This window comes from Empidonax traillii, unplaced genomic scaffold, assembly GCF_003031625.1.
Source record: "Empidonax traillii isolate 1590-97213 ecotype Southwest subspecies unplaced genomic scaffold, ASM303162v1 scaffold237:size1322474, whole genome shotgun sequence".
NCBI lineage: Eukaryota > Metazoa > Chordata > Aves > Passeriformes > Tyrannidae > Empidonax > Empidonax traillii.
In genome coordinates, this window is record NW_020955430.1 from 619,848 (window position 1) to 640,450 (window position 20,603).

Here is a 20,603-nt window from a genome sequence, read left to right on the forward strand (position 1 = left end):
GGGCAGAAATTGCTCTCAGTATTGTTTTTTTTTTTTTTGCAAATTGCTCTGAAGAAAAATGTGTTTATATATATGTGTGTCTATGCACTCACCCACACACACATGCATTTGCACACAGAAGCAGAGCTTTGAGAGCTGGAAATTTTGGAGAACATTCTGTTCAAAAGACTTTTGACCATTTGCTTTCAATATTCCCTGCTTCTCTTTATCTCTGCCTTCTCTTTATCTCTGTGTATCTTTCCTGTAAGTAGTCCCGTGAAAACACTCATCTCAGCTGCTGCTGAAGGATTAACTGTGGACAACTGTCTTTGCTCCCATCCTACACGAGGGAAAGCTGTGTTATTATTTGAGGATTATTTGGCTCTTTGTTTGAGTCAGGTGTGTTAACAGAATTGTTTATTGGCTGGATATCATAATTTCATACTATAACACGCATTTACCTTCCCTGTAGTAACTGAATGGCCAGAAATGAATGCAGGTATTCATCCAAGACTGCAGGGGAAGTATTATGTGCATATGTGTTTTTATCCTTCCCTCCTTGTGCCAGGAGAAGTATAGTTTTCTACTGCTTGAGGTGGTGAATCAGCGGTTCTGCATTTTGCCGTGCTTTGAGAATTTTAAGGGGCTATTAGACAAATTGGTAGAATTAATTAGATGCATGCTCTTCTTGTTACAGAAACCCCAGAGACATCATGAATAATATTCTACAATGTTGTCTCTTTACTCTGCAAGGTTCAGTAATTTGCTAGAACAGAACAAACTTGGCCAGCTATTTTCACCAGGATCTGACAAAAATCCTAGAGAACAAAGCGTTACACTCGTCTTTTGTTTTCGAGTATCTGTTAGTTCTTCATCTTTTTCTGCCTTTCTTTTGTCAGAAACACCATACGCTGGTAAATAAAACCAAACAAACACCGAAACCAACAAAACCCCAACACATCACTGTTTTTCCTCCCTGTATCTTTTATTTCACTTCTGTGCTGAATCACAGTGTTCTGATACAGTCTTTTTTTATGGCGTAGTTGTTTTGTATAATCCGTTTTCTTTGGGCACCTCTTAGCTTCTGTCTGAAGCTGATACTGTTATAATGAATGTAGTTATAAATCTGTCACAGGTAACAAGCTAAATTTAGAGCTCAATAAACCAGGGGAGAGTAGGCTGTAGATAAGTGAGTGCATTGAGATGCAGTAGTTACCGTAGTGGCACAAGTCCACTTCTGACAGGTTAACAAAGGGGGAACACAGAACATTTGGTTCCCTCGCCGACTGACCACCATCACCCATGTTCCAGTAAACAGAGAGGTTGTGTGAAAATATAAGTACAGTCATGGCATGTCTGTGTGTGCTGTGACACTCCAAAAGACTGACAGGATGTGTCAGCTGCCATGGATGGGTGTGCTGTGCTGGACCACTTCCCTCAGCCATCCCGTGGTGTGGATGTAGGGTGGTGTTTTCTGTCGAGTTTGGAGCTGCACAGCACTACCACTGAACTGAGGGAGATCCCAGTTCCTCAAAAGAGGGTCTGAAACTGGGATTGGGAACTATCAGGCAGGACAGGACCCAGTGCTCCTGAAGCCAGTGTGGCGTGGGAGCCAACACCCATCAGATCCCCATTAGCATGATCCCTAAGGCAGTGTCTCCCTAAACAGAGCTTGAGAGCTGTGTGTGCCTCAGACCTGGGAAAGTCAAGTTCCCACAGTGAAAGGGCTGAGTGATTGTCAAAACTGAGATCACTGAAAGATTTTTTTTCTCTTTGGAGAAGGGGAAAGTGAAGAGCACAGAGAAGCAGCAGCAGTGGAAAGGTGAAGGGAGGTGATATAAGAAATAACAAGATGGAGAGAAAACACATTCAAGAAAGATCTCATTCTCTGAGTTGCAGTCCAATAGATGTTAATTAAGGGGGGTAAGTGGAAGAAGGTCAGGAAAGAGTGAAGAACAACAGAAGGCAAGGCATGGCAAGGAAAAGTAGAGGGTGAAATGCAAGCAGAAAAAATTAAGCAAGCAGATCAAATAACGCAGATGTGCAACTGCCACACCTGCTTTAGCCTTTGCATGTCTGTGTGGTGCTCTCACACTAAGCTGTGACAGCTGTGGTGAGGCTGTGTCCTGTGGGATTCTCAGGTGGAGGGGAATGCTACAGCTGTGCTGAGCAGCTACTGCTGCTACTGCCCACTCCAAACATTTGTCCCAAACGTGGGTAAGTTTGTTGTTGAGACTGCTCAGAATAAGAGAAAGGCCTTTGCAGAGGAGGGCTGTGAGAGCCGCTGCCATGGCTTTCCTCCACACTCTATATGACAGGAGAGGGGTGGCACAGGACCAGGCCAGGGCTCTGGTGCTCCTGGGCATCAGCAGAGATGCTGATCCTTTCTGTGCTAAACAGCCATAAAGATTCAGCCGCACTGTTTGGTGTTTCAGATGCCATTTGCATAAGCATCTTGTTGTTGAATCAGTAGCACTTTACTGAGGAGGATAAATTCTGTCTTTTAAAAATTAAATCAGCTGTTTAGCTGCCAACCACAGTCATGCCCTCCTGTTGCCTCAAGAAGAACGAAACATTGGCACACTGACATATAAATCATATTGCTGGAGAATGCATTAACTCCCTTATTTATGGCTGCATTGTGCCACACAGTGCTGCATCTTGTAATTGAGGGCTCTCTGATGAATTCATTGCGTGTAAAATCTGTGGAAATTATTATCACAGCACATTTCCATAATTAAAATAATTCCTACATTGCAGATTTGAAGAGTCCCTTACTGCTGTGTGTTACTGAAATGAAAAATTCCATGAAAATTTAAATACAAGCAAAACAAAGTTTTTATGCACAGTGAATGTTTTTCATTAGACAAGCTGCTATAGTTGGGAAAAGCAATCAATCATCTGGGTTCAGAGACCCTTTTTAGGTGACCAATGAAAGCTTCATTCATTGCTGATCATGAGGAGAGGGGCAGCATCACACATAGAATGATCTTTGCCTTGCCATTAGTGACAAAGCCAAATAATTAAAACTAAATCTATAATGAAGTGTTCATAGGAACTGTTGGTTTCAGGGCATAATTCTTACTAATGTGATGTTCCATTAAGAGTTATCCTAAGGTAATGTTAATATTTTGATGATTTGCAGCAAGCCAATAAATGAACATTTTCTTTAATCAAAAGCTTGCAGTTTTAGATAGCTCCTGAAGTCAGACAGTTCTGCAAAACAAATAATTTTTTAAAAAATTCCCCCTTCCATTTTCTCTTCAGCAGAAAATGGGCCAGAATATTGCAGATAGCATGGAGTAATGCTTTAACTATTAGCTGTGTGTTTGTGAAGTCCATTTGTCTTGTTAAGGCTGTCATTTGGCTACATTTTACCCTTTCTGTAACCCTGGAAACAACTTCAAATACTGTGGTATTTGAAAAGTCTAAACCATAACATGCCCTTACAATGCTATGAATGTTTTTTGAGACTCCCTGTACAAAGAAAGAAAACAATTCTTTTCCTTTTACAGAGGGCATTAAGCGTGATGGATGTGCCTTGCTTTGTGAGAAGGCTGATCCTCACCTGTTGTAGGTGGGGTGAGAAATGATGCCAGCAACATGGACTAGTTTCCTCTTTACCTGCCCACAGAGTTCAGGAATCCCTCTGTCTAAGGGAAGGAGAGGATTTTCAGTAGGCAATAAATAAATTTTGATCCCTCTGGTTAAAACAGTTAAGGTCAAAGAGATTCTATCTGGAGCTATTTAAAATAGTCTTAACCTGCAGACATACTGCTGTCAGTAGTGCTAAGTGCCTTATCTGGCTGAGGAGTGTGTACAACCCTTATGAAACTATTCTTAAGTATTCTGGTTACTATATTTAGCTCTGTCTCATAACAAGACAAAAAGCACTTAGCTAAATGTAGTCCTGAAGTGCTTAATCCGATTAAGAATATTCTGTCCTTAGGTGTCTTCTACTAAGACTTTTTCTAGCTCACCATCCTGCTGCATCATGCAAAAAGCTTCTCTTTGTGTTTGGGCCTGTGAATTCTTTTATGGCCATTTGTTCTGTTAACACCTCGAAGTCTGGTGTTGCCCAAGGGCATTGCTCACATCCCTTAGGAAGCCTCATTTCCCCCCCTGCCCCTGGCAGCTCACACCAGCACTGCTGGGGCAGGGTGTGATAACTGCTGCAGGAGACGGGAGGATCCGAGCTGCATTCCCCAGTTTAGACTCAGTGAGCACTAACTGGACTGTTGACTCTCTTGGTGACCTAACAACTTCCCTCAGCTTGCTGCTGTTCAAGCTGGCTGGCAGGCCAAACATGTGAACGAGGCAGAAAACCCGACAGGCTTCCCAGGAGTTTTCAGTTGTTGGACAGCATATGGGCAAAGTTTCTACATAAAGCTTTGCACTCCAAGCTTGGGAAGAATCCTTTTCTTAGGCTGAATTTTTGCATACTTAAGTCTGGATACAAAGAAGGTTCCCTGAAAAATTTTGGTAGATCTGTTTGTGTATCCACAAGCATTTTTTTCATAATTTAACCCATCGCTTTAAAATGAGTTTTCTTTATATCTACGTATGTCTGAATTTATCACAGGTCGCCAGAACTTCTGTAGGGGTTGTTCTTCTAGAGGAGAAACAGCTGTAGGGTTGTGGTAGAACAGCACTGATGGATGAGCAGCAGTGACTGTGATAAGCACCTTGGCTCTGCAGTAGCTCATTAGGGTAACAAATAAGATCACACGCTCCTTTTGAACTGGAATAAAAGCGTGTAACTTGACCAGCGCATGATTGCTGAGAGAACAGAAGCAGAGCAGATCCACTGAGTTTAAACTTGCTACTCAGGTGTTGTTTTCATTTGCAGCTTCACTGAGGGTGTCAGGAGTTGTGTGATATTATCCCTGAAAATTCATGTTCCAAACTGAAAATAATCCCTTCATCCCAACTCCATTTTTTACCGGTTCGCTTACCACTGAAATACATCAGATATTTTATATTTTACCCTTGTACTTCTGCTGTGTCAGAAGGTGCAATCCTCATGCAGTAACTTCCATATTACTGTTTACAGTGACTGTATCACTTTATCTGAGCCAATTTTTTTTTTCAGCACACGGACTGACATAATTGCATTTATTGGCAGTGAACAGGAATTTGAACTGTTTTCTTGAGTTACTCACCTAAACTTCCTCTGCAAGTCCTGTCACCGTATCACTCTGCAGGATCTGTGTAGCTCATGGTGTTAAGCTTCAGCCACACAATGTCCCCACCCTGTCCTGGCTGCCCTCTCCAGTGCACTCGCCTGACATATGTCCCTTGTAGCAGTTTTCCAGCCAGTTTCTTGTGTGTCCTTCCCCGCTGGGCCACATGGCTTTTTGCTCATGAGAGGTCACATTGGCTTTCCCAGGCTGCTTCTGTGGTAGCAGTAGTGCCCACAGATACAGTTCTCGGCCAGGAGCCCAAGAATTTGGTCCAGCTCCCACTGCTGGAGGCTTTGCTGAGGTTCCATCAGTCATACTTGAGCATGTTTCTAATTTGTGGTGGTAGACTTTTCTCAGATTGAAGTGATTGCTGCTCTTTAGGATGTCTTGCCTGCAACTGTGTTTTAACTGGACTTGCTTTTCATTCCAGGATTAATTTTTCTCCGTCTCTATTTACATGGTGATAAGAAGTGCTAATCCCACTCTGTCAGTCTGGACTGATGAATCTGAGGAGTAGAACAGGTAATTTCTAATTTGGCTTGTAGCTTTTGGTGACTCAAGCAGTAAGAACCACTCCCTCCCCATGGAGTGCGTTCATATTTTGTAACAAAAGAATCCATACAGTTTCTTCTGCCCAGGTCATCTGCAGGGAGGGAGATCCTTGCCCTGGAGCAGGGAAGGAAGAATAAAATTTTGTAGTTTTTACTGTGAGCAGCATCTTTGACATCCTGTCAGTTGTGGGTGGTTTTATTTTGTGCTCCTTGTATAGCCACCAAGTTGTTTGATCTTGGAGTAGTCTCAAAACAGAAAAAATCTTTTGGATGCACCTATTGAAAAATGCCCCTTGGGTGCTGGGCAACGTGGGAGGATTTTGCAGGGAAAGTGCTCGCTAGAGATGGAGGCAGATTGGTGCTGATGCTGGTTAGGGGTGCGGTTTCCTTTTTGAAGGTGTCTGAGGGAGGTAAAACCCAGCAGAGCTGACCCGGGTGACGCGGCGTGGAGTGACGGCAGCTGTCTCACCTGCACCCGCCTGGCTTCCCCTCCCTCGGGCTTAGCCCATCTGAGTCACAGAAAGCAAGACACCAGTCAAGAAGTTACACTTGTGTTGACTTTTCCATCATTTAATGGGGCCTGAGAGTACTGTGTCCTTACAGGGAGTTGTTGCCTACTGCTCTCCTTACCTGTGCTGCAAGAACAGGTAAGGTGAAGGCAGCAGCACACAATGGCTGTTCTGATGCAGGAATATATAGAGCTTGGGGAACCCTGGTCACATTACCTTCTTTTCCTTGTTTAGTGCCAGGTGAGGAAATTTCAATTTGAAGTCTTGGGAGTGAATCCCAATGCTAGGACGCAGCTCAGATGATGGGGGGGAAGTCCACCAGCTCAAGCAGCAGTCATTGGCTGCAGGATGCTTTGGATGAACCTGTCTATCATATCATCTCTTAGATATCCTGACAGTACCCTGCTGTTGCCTAATACTAATCCTTTAGGGGATTAGCACAGTTTCTTTCTTTCTCCTATGTCCTTCCACTGGGAAAGAAGTCTCAGATGCATTTCAAGCAGTGCAGTGCTTGAAATCAACTGGCAGCCTGCGATTTCCCAAAACAGGGCCAGGCGAGGTGGTGCCTGGTACAGACATCAGTGTCAAATCAGCTCTCACATTTGCAGGGAAGATGCTGACTCCTGTGCAGAGTTCAGTGCTCCAGCAGGATTCCCTATCCTGGTGCAGAGGGGAGCACAAAGGCAGGCTGAAGGGCTGCTGGTTTGCAGCTCATTCCCTCCAGAGCCGTGGTTATTGTAGTTGTACGGGAGTGTAGCAACGGCTTCACTTCTCAAGTCTCAGTAGCAGACTGAACAAGCAAGGAAGTACATAACAAGAGTGAAGTTTGGGAAAGGGAAGATTGAAACCTCCTGGAGGCCTTGAAGTACAAACCAGTAAGCTCCATATTTTGATATTCTTAGCAAGATCAGGAAATATATTTAAGTAAGTACTTCTGTCTTTTCCTTCCAGAGCCCTGTGTTGTGTAAACGAACTGATGGATGAAGATGAGAAGGACAGGGCAAAGAGGTATGTTGGGATCCATGCCTGGAGGAGAACTGTAAATGCTGTGTTGTCCAGTGCTTGACAAAGTACTTGACAGTACTGATGGCAAAGCCCCCATGCAGTTTACACAACATAATTAAGTCACCATTTTGAGGCTTCTCATAGTGTTTGCCTACTCCTACCATGGATTATTCGACTGAGTCATCCTTAAATTACTTTATTGTCCCCTCAGGTTCTCATGTTATCCCATGATAAATATTTATTATCTTGATGCAGGACTCCTGACCTGAGATTTTATTGGTATCAAGCAGTACTGCCCACCTGGGGGAGAGTTCCCCATGAAACTTAGAGATTAGTCCTGCTTTAGCATGAGTATGAGTTAGTCTTCCGTCAGAGAAGCATTTGGCTCAGTTCTAATTAGTCATCATACATGAGTGCCAAAACAGAGATGGCTGTGAACGTAAATGCTGGATCTGAGAACCTCCAAATGCCAACTGGAATATGAATGGAAATGCTTTCTGCATACTAAACTCAGTCTAGATCACAGGAAGTATGTATCATCATGAATACACTTGTAAAGCAAATTAATTACTCCTGTAAGAGGTATGAAAATAGAGTTCTCTCAGATACGAGCATTGGAAAGAAAACTGAATGGATTTGCCTCCTCCTTTATTGTTTTTAATGGAGGGGAAAGCCCTAATGAAACATTCTTAAATTGTGTTAATGTGAGCTGGAAACTAGCCTGTGTTTCTGCAGCTAGACTCTTGACACGGTGTTTTGCAGGGACAGGGCACTTTGCCTCACCCTGGTTCGAGCTGCAGGTCTTTCATTCTGCTTAGTGGCATTTATGTTCCTGTCGCTCAGGGCATCACGCAACAAATCTGAAAAGAAGAGGAGAGACCAGTTCAATGTCCTCATTAAAGAGCTTTGCACGATGCTGCAGGGCCATGGCCACCCTCTCAAGATGGACAAGTCCACAATACTGCAGAGGACCATCGACTTCCTACAGAAACAGAAAGGTACTGGAGGCTGCTGGCTCTGCATTTGCCCAGCGGACAGTTTCCTTTTCAGATAGAAAATGAAAACTCTTTTTCCCAAGCATCTCAGACCTCCAGAGAGGGCATGAGCCTGAGGGGCAGAATAAGGCACAGGAGTTGGCCTCAGGAAATGGGCTAGAGTGCTGACCAGTTAAATACAGATAGATTTGAAAAGATTCTCTTTAATGTAGAGACGTCGTTTCCCTCGTTGGCCTCCACATCCCCTGCCCTGCTTTGCACACTCAAACAGAGCATGGGGGAGGAAAACCTGAGGAACAGCACCCACTAGAAAAGCGAGGGGAAAGGGGACTCTATGCCATGCTCCCAGGTCTCCTGGATTAGGAGATGGCTGGGTGCAGCCTTTCCTGCTGCCTGGGCACTCCTGAGACCCTTACTGAAACAGCTCCAGAGTCACAAACACCCCCTGCTCACAGGAATGCTCTACTACTCTGAAATTAGTCCACTGACCATAATTTTTGAAGGACATATTCAGACCACCCAAAATTTCTCCATTTCCCTTTCTTTATTTCTAATGTATTTGTATCTTGATGGCATAGAAAACGACTGTTGCATGCAAGAAGGGTTTGTGTGAAGATCTGTGGATGATTCCTCTGAAACCCCTCTTTAAAGAAATCTAGTGTTACTTGAAAAGGAAAAAAAAAATCTAAGTAGCATGAGTCATGTTGCTTTTTTGATGTTTTCTCTTTAAGAAATCACAGCACAGACAGAAGCCTGTGAGATTAGACAAGACTGGAAGCCTTCATTTCTTAGCAACGAGGAATTCACCCAGTTGATGTTAGAGGTAAGAAGAAATTAAAGCTGCACAGATTAGTGAGAAGCAATCAGTCCAGTGGAGTAGTTCAGAGATGCACAGTTCCTTTTCACCTGTAGGTCCCAATGCTAATGATTTCTACTCTGCTGGCACATACAATACAAATCTGACAGAGACCAATGTGCTAAATGTGCTTTTCAGACACAGAATTAAAAAATGATTGCTTCCCCTGAAAGATGAACGGCTTTTCATTTAGGGATAGAGGCTGATTTGGCCCAGTTTTGGCCTGGTGAGAGAGGAAAAGGAGAATTTCCCATCTCAGAAGAGCTGCTAGAGCTAGCAGTTTTAGAGAAAACTTGAAAGGACCTGAAAAAAGCAGAGCAGCTCTCTTCCTCCCACATCCCATTAGCCAGGCAGCTTCAGCTCTGCTGCCTCTGCAGCTGCTTGCTGTGAGCTGCTGTACTTGTGATGCGAGTGCTGTCTCTTGTGCTTGGATTGCTTAGATTGCCTTTAAGTGCATTCAGGAGAACAGCTCCCATACTCCCACCTCTAAAATGCTTCACTGGTCCAGAAACACCCCACAAGCCTACATTTCTCCTTTCTTAAGGCTGTGACTCTGGGTCTGTGCTCGTGCTCCTCTGGAGAGGACATCTCCTACCCTGTGTGGGCAGCTGCTGCTCTTTGCCCCATCAAAATAAGGGTGTATGCTGGGCTGAACTGGGAGGTGCTGCAGTGTCTTAGTTACTCCTTTTCATCAGGATGTCATGACTCACCTCCCTGGAAAAGTCTGTTCATTCTTTCTGGGAATCTCTCTCACCAAACAAGCTGCTTGTTCCAGCTGAATCAAAACAAATTCCCCCCCTTAGACTGGAAAGTGGTGGGGAGAGCAAACCCTTTAATAATTGATGGCTTGCTGGACTTTGTTAGACTTACCCAGTTAAGCAGTTTGCTTCCAGTCACTGTTTTTTCTCCCAGAGAGGACTTATTTTGAGCAAAGGCAGTGAGGTGGGGGCAGATGGTGAGTGCTGCATCTTTGGCTCCCTGTCTCCAAGATGCAGAGCAGCCTAACAGTGCCTTTAGAAGAGCTGGCTTTGTGCACGGTGCTGGCCAGCTATTAAACCTCCCAGATCTTGATGTTAGAGAAGAATAGGGACAGACACTGAGTAAATGGTACAAGGAGATGTTGTGAAGAACAGGGAGAACACTCAAGGAGGAAAGCACAGGCAGTGACTTAAAAGGGACAGAGAGCTTTGACTCTGGGGCAGAAACCACTGTGAACATGAAAGGGGAACAAAACAAGCCTTAAAATTGTTCTGTCACTAGCCTTACAAACCAGTACCTTAATCAAAATAAATAAGGCTTTAAATCTTCTCCATGTTGTCCATAAATTGCTAAAAATAAATCATTGTATCATTTTGCTGTGTCTCCTTATCCATCCATCCACCCATCCATCCACAGTGCTGGGTCTGCCATGATGATATCTACCATCTCCTTACGCACTGAGTTTGTTAACTCAGTTGTGTAATTCAGAACACATAATGAAGTGACTGAAGTCACTGGGATTGTGTGGGTGTCAAAATTCTAAGCATCACTGTTTTGCTTCATGTTAAATAAATGCTCACTGGGTGAAAAATACAAGTCAATTTAACAATAATGAGCAAATAAGAATATAAAAAGAATGTTGAATTAGGCAGCATGTATAATTTTTGGTTTTCCGCATTGAACTATCATTTCCGTGATTAATTTCTGCTAAGTTTCGGCTGTTTGAAGCATCACTAAAGAATCAATTAGTCTGTTATATTCTAAGTTGTTACCTTGCATAATTATTTTTTTTCTTTTTTTTTTTCTGTCTATCATCATTAGGCACTAGATGGCTTTCTCATCGCTCTTACCACTGATGGGATTATTATTTATGTATCTGATAGTGTTTCATCTCTGCTCGGACACTTACCGGTAAGTTCTGACCACTCAACATGAAGCTCATTCCCCTCCTTGGTGCAACCTGCCATTGCAGGCCTGGGGATTGATTTTGTCCCACCAAAGAGGCAACTGACTGAGGGGGGTGGTTAACCAACAAACTGTTAGGTAGTTTCTCAAGTTCATGTGAACAACAGATTCTCTCTCAGGGTCTATGAGTTATCTAAAAAAAAATCAACTGTGCAAAATCACTGTACCCGTAGCTCATCACTTGGCTGCACATCTAAAGGATGGTCTGGGAGGTGTTTGCCCCATCGGGTGCATGGAAAATCTTATGGTTGTGAAATCGGTGCTGAAGCTCTTTTTAGATAATTTAAATATTATTTTAGGACTAAATCTATGCTCTTCTGATGACATTGGGTTTTCCTACTTCTAGCCCATAGTCTTGAGTAACAAATGTGTGGCCTCAGAGTTTTCTGGGAGTATTTCTAGAAACCAGTTAGCTGTCAGGTGCATACATTTCAGCTTGGCCCTTCAAAAACATTTTCTCTTTATCTGGTGCCAAGCATGAGGCACCAACAATTTGAGCACTTGGTTAGCTGAATGTCCTGGTGTGCAAAGAACAAATCTGTGCTGATATTTTGGTAGAACCCCTTTAGTCAGGATGTGTGGGTTGATCAGCACTGAATCACTTGCAGGTTAAGCTGATTTTGCCAGATGTTCGGCCTAGAAGACAAATGGAGGATGTGAGGAGGAGCTCTCTCGCTTCTGTCATGCTTCCAAATGAAAATGTTTCACATTTTCATTTTGAAATGATACTTATCATCTTGTTACATTCCTGTGGTACCAGGGTTTCTTCTCCCACTTACATCTCCCTGAACTGAGGGGGCAAACTCTGGGACTTGTTCAACATTTTAGAAATAGATATTAACCCTGGGGTAAAATAATCTAAGGGTTGTGTTCTGCCCTAGGTTCATCTACAGATTGACTGGGCTTCCTTGTCTTAGGCATCAGCTAGAGCAGCAGTGTCTGTGCTCTGCTGTGGGATGAAAAGGTGTGTGGTTGTGTCAGGCTGTACTGCTGAACATGACAAAGCATTCTTTTGTATCAGTCAGATTTGGTGGACCAAAATATATTAAACTTTCTGCCTGAGCGGGAACAGAGCGAAGTGTACAAGCTCCTTTTTCCACATGTGCTCATGACAGATCCTGTTGCAGCTGATTTTCTAAATGGTAAGCTCTGCTCTTGTCTGTCGGTCAGGGAAGTTTGCCCAAGACAAACAGGTCCCAGGGAAGCCTGCAGAGGGTTCTTCAGCTATTTAATTCTTCTGCCTGCCACTGCTGTTTTGCTGCATTTGTGGGTTTTGGTGCACCACATCAGCTAATGTTCCTATGTGTTCCCAGTACTTGCTCTTTGATTTGGACACTTTGTTTTACCATCTGCTTTGTCCCATAGGACAGTGAAGTTGCCCTCATTAGATGTTTTTCCTCAGATGGGATGTTGGACTGAACCTGAGAAAGGAGTGAGGGCTTAGGGAAAGGAAAATGGTTGGAGAAATCTCAAAGGGTTTTGGCAGAGCCTATGTTCCTTAGGAGGCTTGCATGTCTCAGGACACAAGAGAAACTCTAATGTAACTTAAACATCAGCCTTCCTATCTGAACAGTCCATCCAGATCTGTATTGCTGGCTGCTGTCCCACCCCCAGAATGTCTATTTCTCCTAGAAAACATCCCCAGCACCAGAGCAGGCAGCAGCATCTTCCTATCATCCACATTTTACCAAGCCTGTGTTGGCATCCCCCTTTCCCAGTGGGTTCACCATGGCTGAGCAGGACTGGCCTCCCCTCCCTGCTGCCCCGGGAGCATCAGTGGGAAGTTGTGCTGATGATGCTGTGCCCTCAGGGTGGTTTCCCCCTGGCTGAAGGCCGTGTGGTCTAATCCATAGAGTTCAGACTTGGGGCAGAAAACTGGATGAGAGCTTGGCACGGTGCCGTCCACTGTTAATGGAGAGGCTGAGGGTGAGTTCAGTGCCCTTTGGATCTGGGTCCTACTGAGCAGTGCCAGAGCACAGTACTGCAATGGCATGTAACTGCTTTGCATGAAATTCTGCAAACTATGAAGTCAGGGGAAAATCCCCCTGACCGGTGTAGCCAGGGCTTCACACCAGGAGTACTGGAGCGACTGCAAAGCCATGGGAGAAAGGGTGAGAATACATTTCCTTAAGCAGAACCAGCTGATAATTGCTCCTAGTATTTATATATTTACTTTGGGGTTTTAAGAGCATCCCAGCAGAGTGTGCTCAGATAGCACAGCAGCAGGGTTGGTGTAAGCACCTAGATAAATTCAGTACGTGAGTGTGATAAAGTGCAGACTTTTAGTAACATTGCCTGTGTCTCTCTCTTTCTCTCATTTCAGCAGAAAAACAAATAGAGTTTTGCTGCCATTTAGCAAGAGGCAATTTAGATCCAAATGAACCCCTGATGTATGAATATGTGAAATTTGTAGTGGATTTTAAATATTTTACTCATGGTAAGTTACTGCTCCAGCCTACCTTCTTCACCTCTTTCCTTTAAATTGTGTCCTGATCTGTAGCACCCTAAAGACCTTGTTTCAGCTGAAAATGCCCTGTAATTGTCAGGGGTGGAATGAGCTGTGGATATATTGAATATGATTTTGATACAAAAGTGGTGGTGAGGCTGTAGATCAGAGGAGTGCACTCTCCTGCATGCTGTGCCTAAAGCTGATACCAGACTGATAACGCCTCCAGTTGACCCACTGCCAATTGCAAAGCGGCCTACTCATTCAAATAACCAGTAAAACATGCTGTTCTGTTTCACTCGTGGCAGTGAAATGACACTTTACAAAGATTAAATAGTTCGATATACCTGTAAAATCCTGAATCTTGCAAATGTTGACCTGGGGAAAGGCTGACAAGGGGACTGCAGCTGCACACTGTGAGCTGCTCAGGGCTGGGTTACAAAGCTCCCCTGCAAACCAGGGATAGGTGGTTACAGCCGTGTGACTTGGAGCCTAAAGGGTCACGCTTTACATAACGTCAACGTGTATCAACGTGGCATCACTTTGTGGGTAGGAGGAGTTGGTTGCTGGGGTGTCATCAGTCACTGTACCTGTCTTGACATGAAAAGAAAGCTCTCCTTCCTCTTCTTCTTAAATAAATTGTCTGGTTGTGTCTAGTGCCTACACCCTCCTGTAATGGCTTTGAGTCAGCTATTGCACGAGCTTTCAGGTCAGCCACGGAGGAGCAGATTTGCCTCGTTGCGACTGTTCGTCTTGTCACGCCGCAGTTCTTGAAGGTGAGAGCCCTGTGCCCGCCTCTGCCCTCTGTGTGGGGCTCAGCCGGTGCCCGCCAGTGGAGTGGCCGTGGGCGCTCTGTGGGTGCGTGGGAGCCGTGCTGCAGCAGCCCCTCAGGGAGCAGCACGGGGTGTCTGTGCAGGGATTCAGTAAAGAGAGGACACCACTGTGTTTGGGAGTGTGTTTTGGAAAGGTGAGGTATGAAGCAGGAACTGCTTTTGAGAAGGGGTGGTTGTGGGATGGGCTGTCCCAACGTGGGCAGGCCGGCAAGCACCAAGACGAGGCGAGCAGCTACACTGCTTGGGAATTTGCAACCTTCAAAGATGTGCATCCCGCCACCCTTGGTGTAAGGAAGCCACCTGCACCTTGAAACAGTGTTTCATGGTTGAAACCACATTTCATGGGCTCTTTCTGCTAATCTGTTAAGTGTCCCACGGTGCAGTGCAGTAATGACAGGGATAATGACCGTAGGTGCTGCTTGCTCAGGAGGGCTTTAGCCAGCTCAGTTATCCATATTCACATACCAATATTTGCGAACAGCTGGGGAATTTTGCCTACAGAGTGCAAGGTGAGACCCTTGGACTATTTATCCTAGCTCTGAAATTCAGCTCAGGGTAAATTATTCAGCCACTTTTCATCAGTTCGTGCATCCATAAAACAAGGCTTGTGTATTCCTTAGAGGAAAATAAGTCAAGTACTTTATAAGCACTGTATTTTGCTATGGTTTATTATATCAACAAGATGCATCCTTGGTCTTGGTAGCAGGCTCCTTTTGTCACTTCACAGAATTAAATGTCTCAATGTGCCAACTGTTTTGCAGGAGCTCTGCAACGTTGAAGAGCCATGTGAAGAATTTACATCGAGGCATAGTTTAGAATGGAAGTTTTTATTCTTGGACCACAGGTAAGAGATTTGAGTTTAATCACTGAAGAATAAATAAATTGTAGTTTAAAAATAGGAAACTTTATGTGTAGCTTTTGCCAGAGATCCCAAGAGGAATAGCTCTAATTAAGTGTGACTCAGTAAGTAACGCTATTGTGAACTTACTAGACATCCTTAAATGCTTCACTCTTTTCCATATTTTAGGCAGGTAAGAAACTGTATAAAATGATGGAAAACATCTAGAAAAATGTCTAACTTCACCAGGATAATAAGTCATTGAAACTGAGCAGTGTCAGTCCTGTTCCCTGTATGGGTTTAGTTCTTTTGTTCTACCACATAATCTTCAAGGCATCCTTCTAAGTATTTTGTGGTGTCAATAAATTTTTGATTTTTCACCTCCAGAAATGATGGCATTTATGAAAATAAAATAAAAAGCAGCAGATTCTAAGATTTAATTTATATTAGTTTTTGACAATACCATATGGTGGGCTAGGATTCAGCTTGGTGAATGAAACAGACTGGAACTGCTTTATTAAGCTGATTAATATAGGATTCATTTTCTTCAAAAGAAGCTAGAGGGTTTTATTCACTCTTTTACTTCTCTCTATTTGACATGTATGCATAAGCATATTGCAAAATCCTACCCTTTCCACTATCCTTCCCCTTGTGAGCTGTGCAAAGATAGTTATTACTAGAAATAGAAGACTAGTAAATAAGGCTGTAAGGAAAAAATATCTGTGAGGAAAAAAACCTAAATATCATCTGCACATTTAGAGCATGAAAGAGAGAGAGCAAATGTAAATTGTTATTAATTTATAACTTATTAATTTTATAACTTTTATTTGTATAATACACAAGATGTGTCCCTCACATATCAGATTTTAAAGCATGGAGGAACTGGCCCTGTGACAGCCCTACAGTTGATGCTGTGTGGTTTGAGACAGTCAGATCATTACTGGTGTATGGAAATCTCGCTGGAGTGGCTTTGATGGACTTTAATTGGCCTGTCCAGTAATGCATGTTTTGAGAATCAGCTGATTATTGTTAAAAATGGTAAAAGAGCCCTAAACCCCTTACTTCACTGATGGAGTGAGCTGCTGTGTCCCAGCAGCTCCTGTGAATAAGGTGAGCAGGAACTACTTTGAAACCTGACAAAGAGTTTTCTGATGAGCCTGGGTTATGACTCAGAGAAGAATCTCCGTGCTGGGTGCTTGCAGCCACTCCAGTCCCACTGATATCCCTGGCGAGGAAACCATTGTTACTGAGAGGAAATTAAGCTGATGAAGATGCTGAGGCAGAGCCTGTGACAGCCCTAGATGCGAGTGGTGAGCTCAGACCCGAGAATGAGCATGAGATCGTGGGGGTTGTCTCATTTAATCATTGATTCAAACTGCTCTCCAGTACAGTCTGCAGGGTGCTGGGAAATGTTGCTGTTTCTTGCTTATTTGCATCAACACAGGCTGCCTGATGCTGAGATACGCCATCAGCAGGGGCAGAGGGTTCCCAGCAGGAGCTGGAACCAGGACCTTTCCTATCATGATCACAACTTAAAACAGAGTAAAGATAGATAGTGCAAAAAGGATTTCATAGATCTGGATAAACAAACAGGAAAAATCTGTATTCTGGGTCTATATGTAAATATGTGTAGAGGAAGAAAGCCTGTCAGCTTTGAGAATGATCTATTCCTCTTCTGCACTGTGGTACTGTTCCTATTTTCCCTTCATTTATTAAAAGAGTGCATCTGAAAGGCTCTCTGAAGACTGTGCATTCCCATTTGCACAGCGAGTTGCAGGTCTCAAGGCTGGAACTCAAGCTAACAAAACACTTTTAAATTGCTCCATAGGCAAGGCAGCTCCTTGTCAAATGACAGATGAGGAACATTTTGTGGTTCCTTTCTCATACAAAGAGCCCTGGCAGTATTCAGGAAAGCATAATACTTTCCTGATCAGCTTAAGTGTTTATCTGATGTGCATCTCAAAGACATTATTGTCTTGAATAGAAGTATGTCATTAAAAATAGGAGAGACAGTGATGCATTCTGCCAAAGAGACAGCAAGAAAGGACACTTTCATAAATACTCATATTATCATCATTAACAGAAATCTGGGTCACGTGAGGGAAAGGAACACAGTGCTCTATGAAAAGTTACTTGAATAAATAAAGCTGCACTGTGGCAGAGACCACTGTGTACTCAGCACACACTGTTTCAAGAGGTTTGCTGTTGAGAGGAGAACTGGCTTTCCCAGTAACCCCTTGTGCTGGGACTCAGGAGCTCCTGCTTACACCTTGATCCTCCAGGGACTGCTGTTGAGCAGACCCCTAGCTGTCCTCCTTCTCCTCCCATTTCCCATCTGGTGCCAGCCTGCCTGCAACTGTGGAGAAGAGACAGGTTATAGACCCGCCTGGACTCTCTTTAGTTGACTAATCTGCATGCACTGTGTCTCTCAAGAGCGCAAATGAGAGCAGGGTGCCTTAGCCGAGAGAGAACTTCCCACGTTAATAACCAAGGAACTCAGGACTGATCATCCAAATCCAAATGTACTACATTTAAATCACTTTTTGCTTCTATTCTTAGCCACTTTATGACATTCACCTTCCTTAAGAGCACTCAGCATACCAAGAGAAAGGCAGCGGGGGAGGCAGGTTTGATAAGGCACCATCCCCTTCATCCTGCCCTATTTTGGGTCGTTAACCATTTCACCAACACACCACCACCTCATTGCTGGGAAACACGCTGATCTTGGCAGGTGAGCCCCACACTATCAGCACATCCTGCAGCCAGAACAAACAGGTGGAGCCACGTTAGCACAGGTCCTGCCTCACCGAGGGAGTGTGGAGCTTGAGCTGGTGCAAGCAGGAGTGTACCTGAGTGCTGGAGGAGGGAGGCTGGCATGCTGGCATGCTGACATGGGGAGGAGAGACAGAAACAGTGGTTTTCTCCTCACACTTCAGTGTTGTTTCATAATCATAAGCTATCAGGCTCCAGTGAAGGCTGTGCACATGCTCTGTGTTGTTAGGACACCTCTTTAAAAAAACCAAAACTCATATTTTGCCTAGAAAATGGAAAATCTAGAATTGACAGCACAGTGATGAGGTAAGTCACTGCAATGTGCCTATCCAAATACTTCATTGATTCCTTATCTACCTGCCAAAGCAAAAGCAGTCCTAAATCTGCCCCATACCTATTGCTATCAATACTACCAGCATAGGAAGTTTTGCTGGCTATAACTTCCCACGTTTTTCGATGAGAGCCATTGCTTTTTCTTTTACCCAAGCTGGTCCTGACACATGCTGCAGCTTCCCACTTGCTCTTTCTTCCCCAGTTCCTACCCAGATGACATTTACATCCAACCTACTGGATCATTTTACTCCAGCTCCAAGTTGTTGTGCACAGGAGCAGCCGTAGCGTTTCTCAAGCTACGTGTCTCACAAGCATCCTTAATGAATTGAGTCACTCACATACGTACATGCCTTTCTCTACACCCACGTAATGAATAGGCTATGAAACAGTAAACACACACCTTTTCATTTTCTCAATTTTTACCTCTCCCTCGCTGTGGTTTTTTTTTGTTTTGTTTGTTTTGTTTGTATATGAAGATACCTTGTTGCGTATGTGAAAACCCACTCCTGATTTCCCTGCCAACTGAATGGCCGAGGTTTTTATTGCTGGTGTCACAGCCTATCTGCCAGATGTCAAACTAGCAGGTTTTGTGCTCATTCCCTGCCCTTTGATTCCTTTCTAGGGCTCCACCTATTATAGGATATTTACCCTTTGAGGTTCTGGGAACGTCAGGGTATGATTACTACCATGCAGATGACCTGGAGCTTCTTGCAAGGTGCCATGAACACTGTAAGTTCCCCTCCCTCTGCAACCTGCCTGTCTTCGATCTCGTTTGTCACTTGTGCAAAACCCTTTACTGTCGTCACTAAAGGCATCTTCTTCAGGGGCCACGAGGGAATTCTGTCTTCTCGTGGCAGACTGTCACAGCTGACGCTTACCTGAGAGGTTGAAATCTGCAGAATTTACTCAGATCAGGAACTGTTTGTGCAGGTTTCCTAAATTGGCTCAGATACCTTGTCTGAGCACACGTTGTCTGAGATTAATAGATTGGAAGTCAAAACTTCCCCCCCTCTGTCCCCAGTTTGTGAGGGCAGCCCCAGATTCTGTGGGTTTTGTTGGTTGTCACAGTTCTTGCTGTTCACCCTGGGCTCCAGAACCAGCCATAGGGCTCAGCTCACCAAAATGCCTTCGGAGAGCAACATTTGGTTCACCTACCTGTGCAATTAGATGTTGTGAACCTCACTTACTCATTAGTAAAATGCTTCTGGAGATTCAGAATTTTTTTTAAAATACAGAAGTACCGAATACAGTTTCCCTGTGGGTAAAGGTGCCTCATGTTTGGTCGGCCTGAAAGAAAAGCAGCAAAACAGAAGAGTCCAGTTCAGGCTGATGAATGAACACCAAAGAGGTGTTGAGTTCACCTTTGTGCAAGGAGATATAGTGTGACTTGTGGGAGCCAGGGCACAGGGAGAACTTCGCTTGAGTACTGCAACAGTGCAGCCTGCTGAAGGCTGGAGATGATGTGAGGGAGGGCCAAAGGTGTCTGCACATATGGTCTACCCTTAATCAGTGTGCTGTTCCTACCAGATGTGAGATGCCTTACTCCTGAGTTCATGATTTTTCCATTTTATTAGGTGCATTTCAGACTACTGAGCCAGAATTGTGTCTGTCCTCCGTTGGCTTTGCATCGCCAGGCACTGCAATAAAAAATGACTTCATACTTTGTAAAATGCATCTGGGTAATCAGATATTTTGCTAAGAAATATTACTTACAGGTTTCCTGTGGGGAAACTGTCTGTTTGTCCCTCTGTTATCTCTGCTTGAAAGGAGAGTGTTTTGTCAAAAAGGAAACAAGAACACCCCAAAGAGTGGAGCGAGTGGGATGCTGTAATTACTCTGAGATGCAGAGCAGTGCAATGCAGGGACCAAGAAACTCCACAGCCTCCCAGCCCACTGGAGTGAGACAAGCTGCTTCCTCTCTGAGTTGCAAATCACCCCCATCTCTGCCATTCTCAGTTAAACTGTTAAAACTCCACTATCTTATTGTTTATTGGGATTTTGACTTCACACCTTCAGTGTCTGAAATGCATTCTCATGTACATGTGAAAGGCAAATACTTTAATTAGTGTTATTTATGCTTATTTCGGGGGAGCCCATGGATAAGTTGTAAGTATGTAGCTAGTGATAGTTATACCAGTTGTGAGAGCAATGTCAAAATACCAAAGGGCACTCCTTAAAGTCAGCAGAAAAGGACCCAAACAAAAGCTGAGTACGTCGTTGTGTATCATCTGTCGTGTTTATAAAGCTCAAGAGCCATTTTGGCACTGCCACAGTCTGTGGGGGATGTGTGGGACCCGATGGTTTTTCTAATCACTTTTGCACCACCCTGTTTGCTGTAAATTGCTTTCTTTTTTTGTTG

General features: G+C 44.0%; 1 protein-coding gene across 7 annotated transcripts in view; it reads left to right on the forward strand.

Moving 5' to 3' along the window:
• PASD1 (PAS domain containing repressor 1) overlaps positions 1-20,603 on the forward strand; it is a 94,209-nt gene that overhangs the window by 63,587 nt on the left and 10,019 nt on the right. For 5 of the 7 annotated variants that reach the window (XM_027888365.1, XM_027888364.1, XM_027888366.1 and 2 more), the window contains exons 2-11: positions 5,593-5,684; positions 7,174-7,230; positions 8,071-8,225; positions 8,954-9,045; positions 10,879-10,968; positions 12,044-12,164; positions 13,346-13,459; positions 14,126-14,244; positions 15,063-15,145; positions 18,867-18,973. In XM_027888365.1, the coding sequence (XP_027744166.1) occupies positions 7,199-7,230; positions 8,071-8,225; positions 8,954-9,045; positions 10,879-10,968; positions 12,044-12,164; positions 13,346-13,459; positions 14,126-14,244; positions 15,063-15,145; positions 18,867-18,973 (913 nt within the window). In that variant the 5' untranslated portion in view covers positions 5,593-5,684; positions 7,174-7,198. Of the gene's footprint in view, positions 1-5,592; positions 5,685-7,173; positions 7,231-8,070; positions 8,226-8,953; positions 9,046-10,876; positions 10,969-12,043; positions 12,165-13,345; positions 13,460-14,125; positions 14,245-15,062; positions 15,146-18,866; positions 18,974-20,603 lie in introns of those variants that run through there. The other 2 variants (XM_027888368.1, XM_027888370.1) reach the window with 2 other exon arrangements.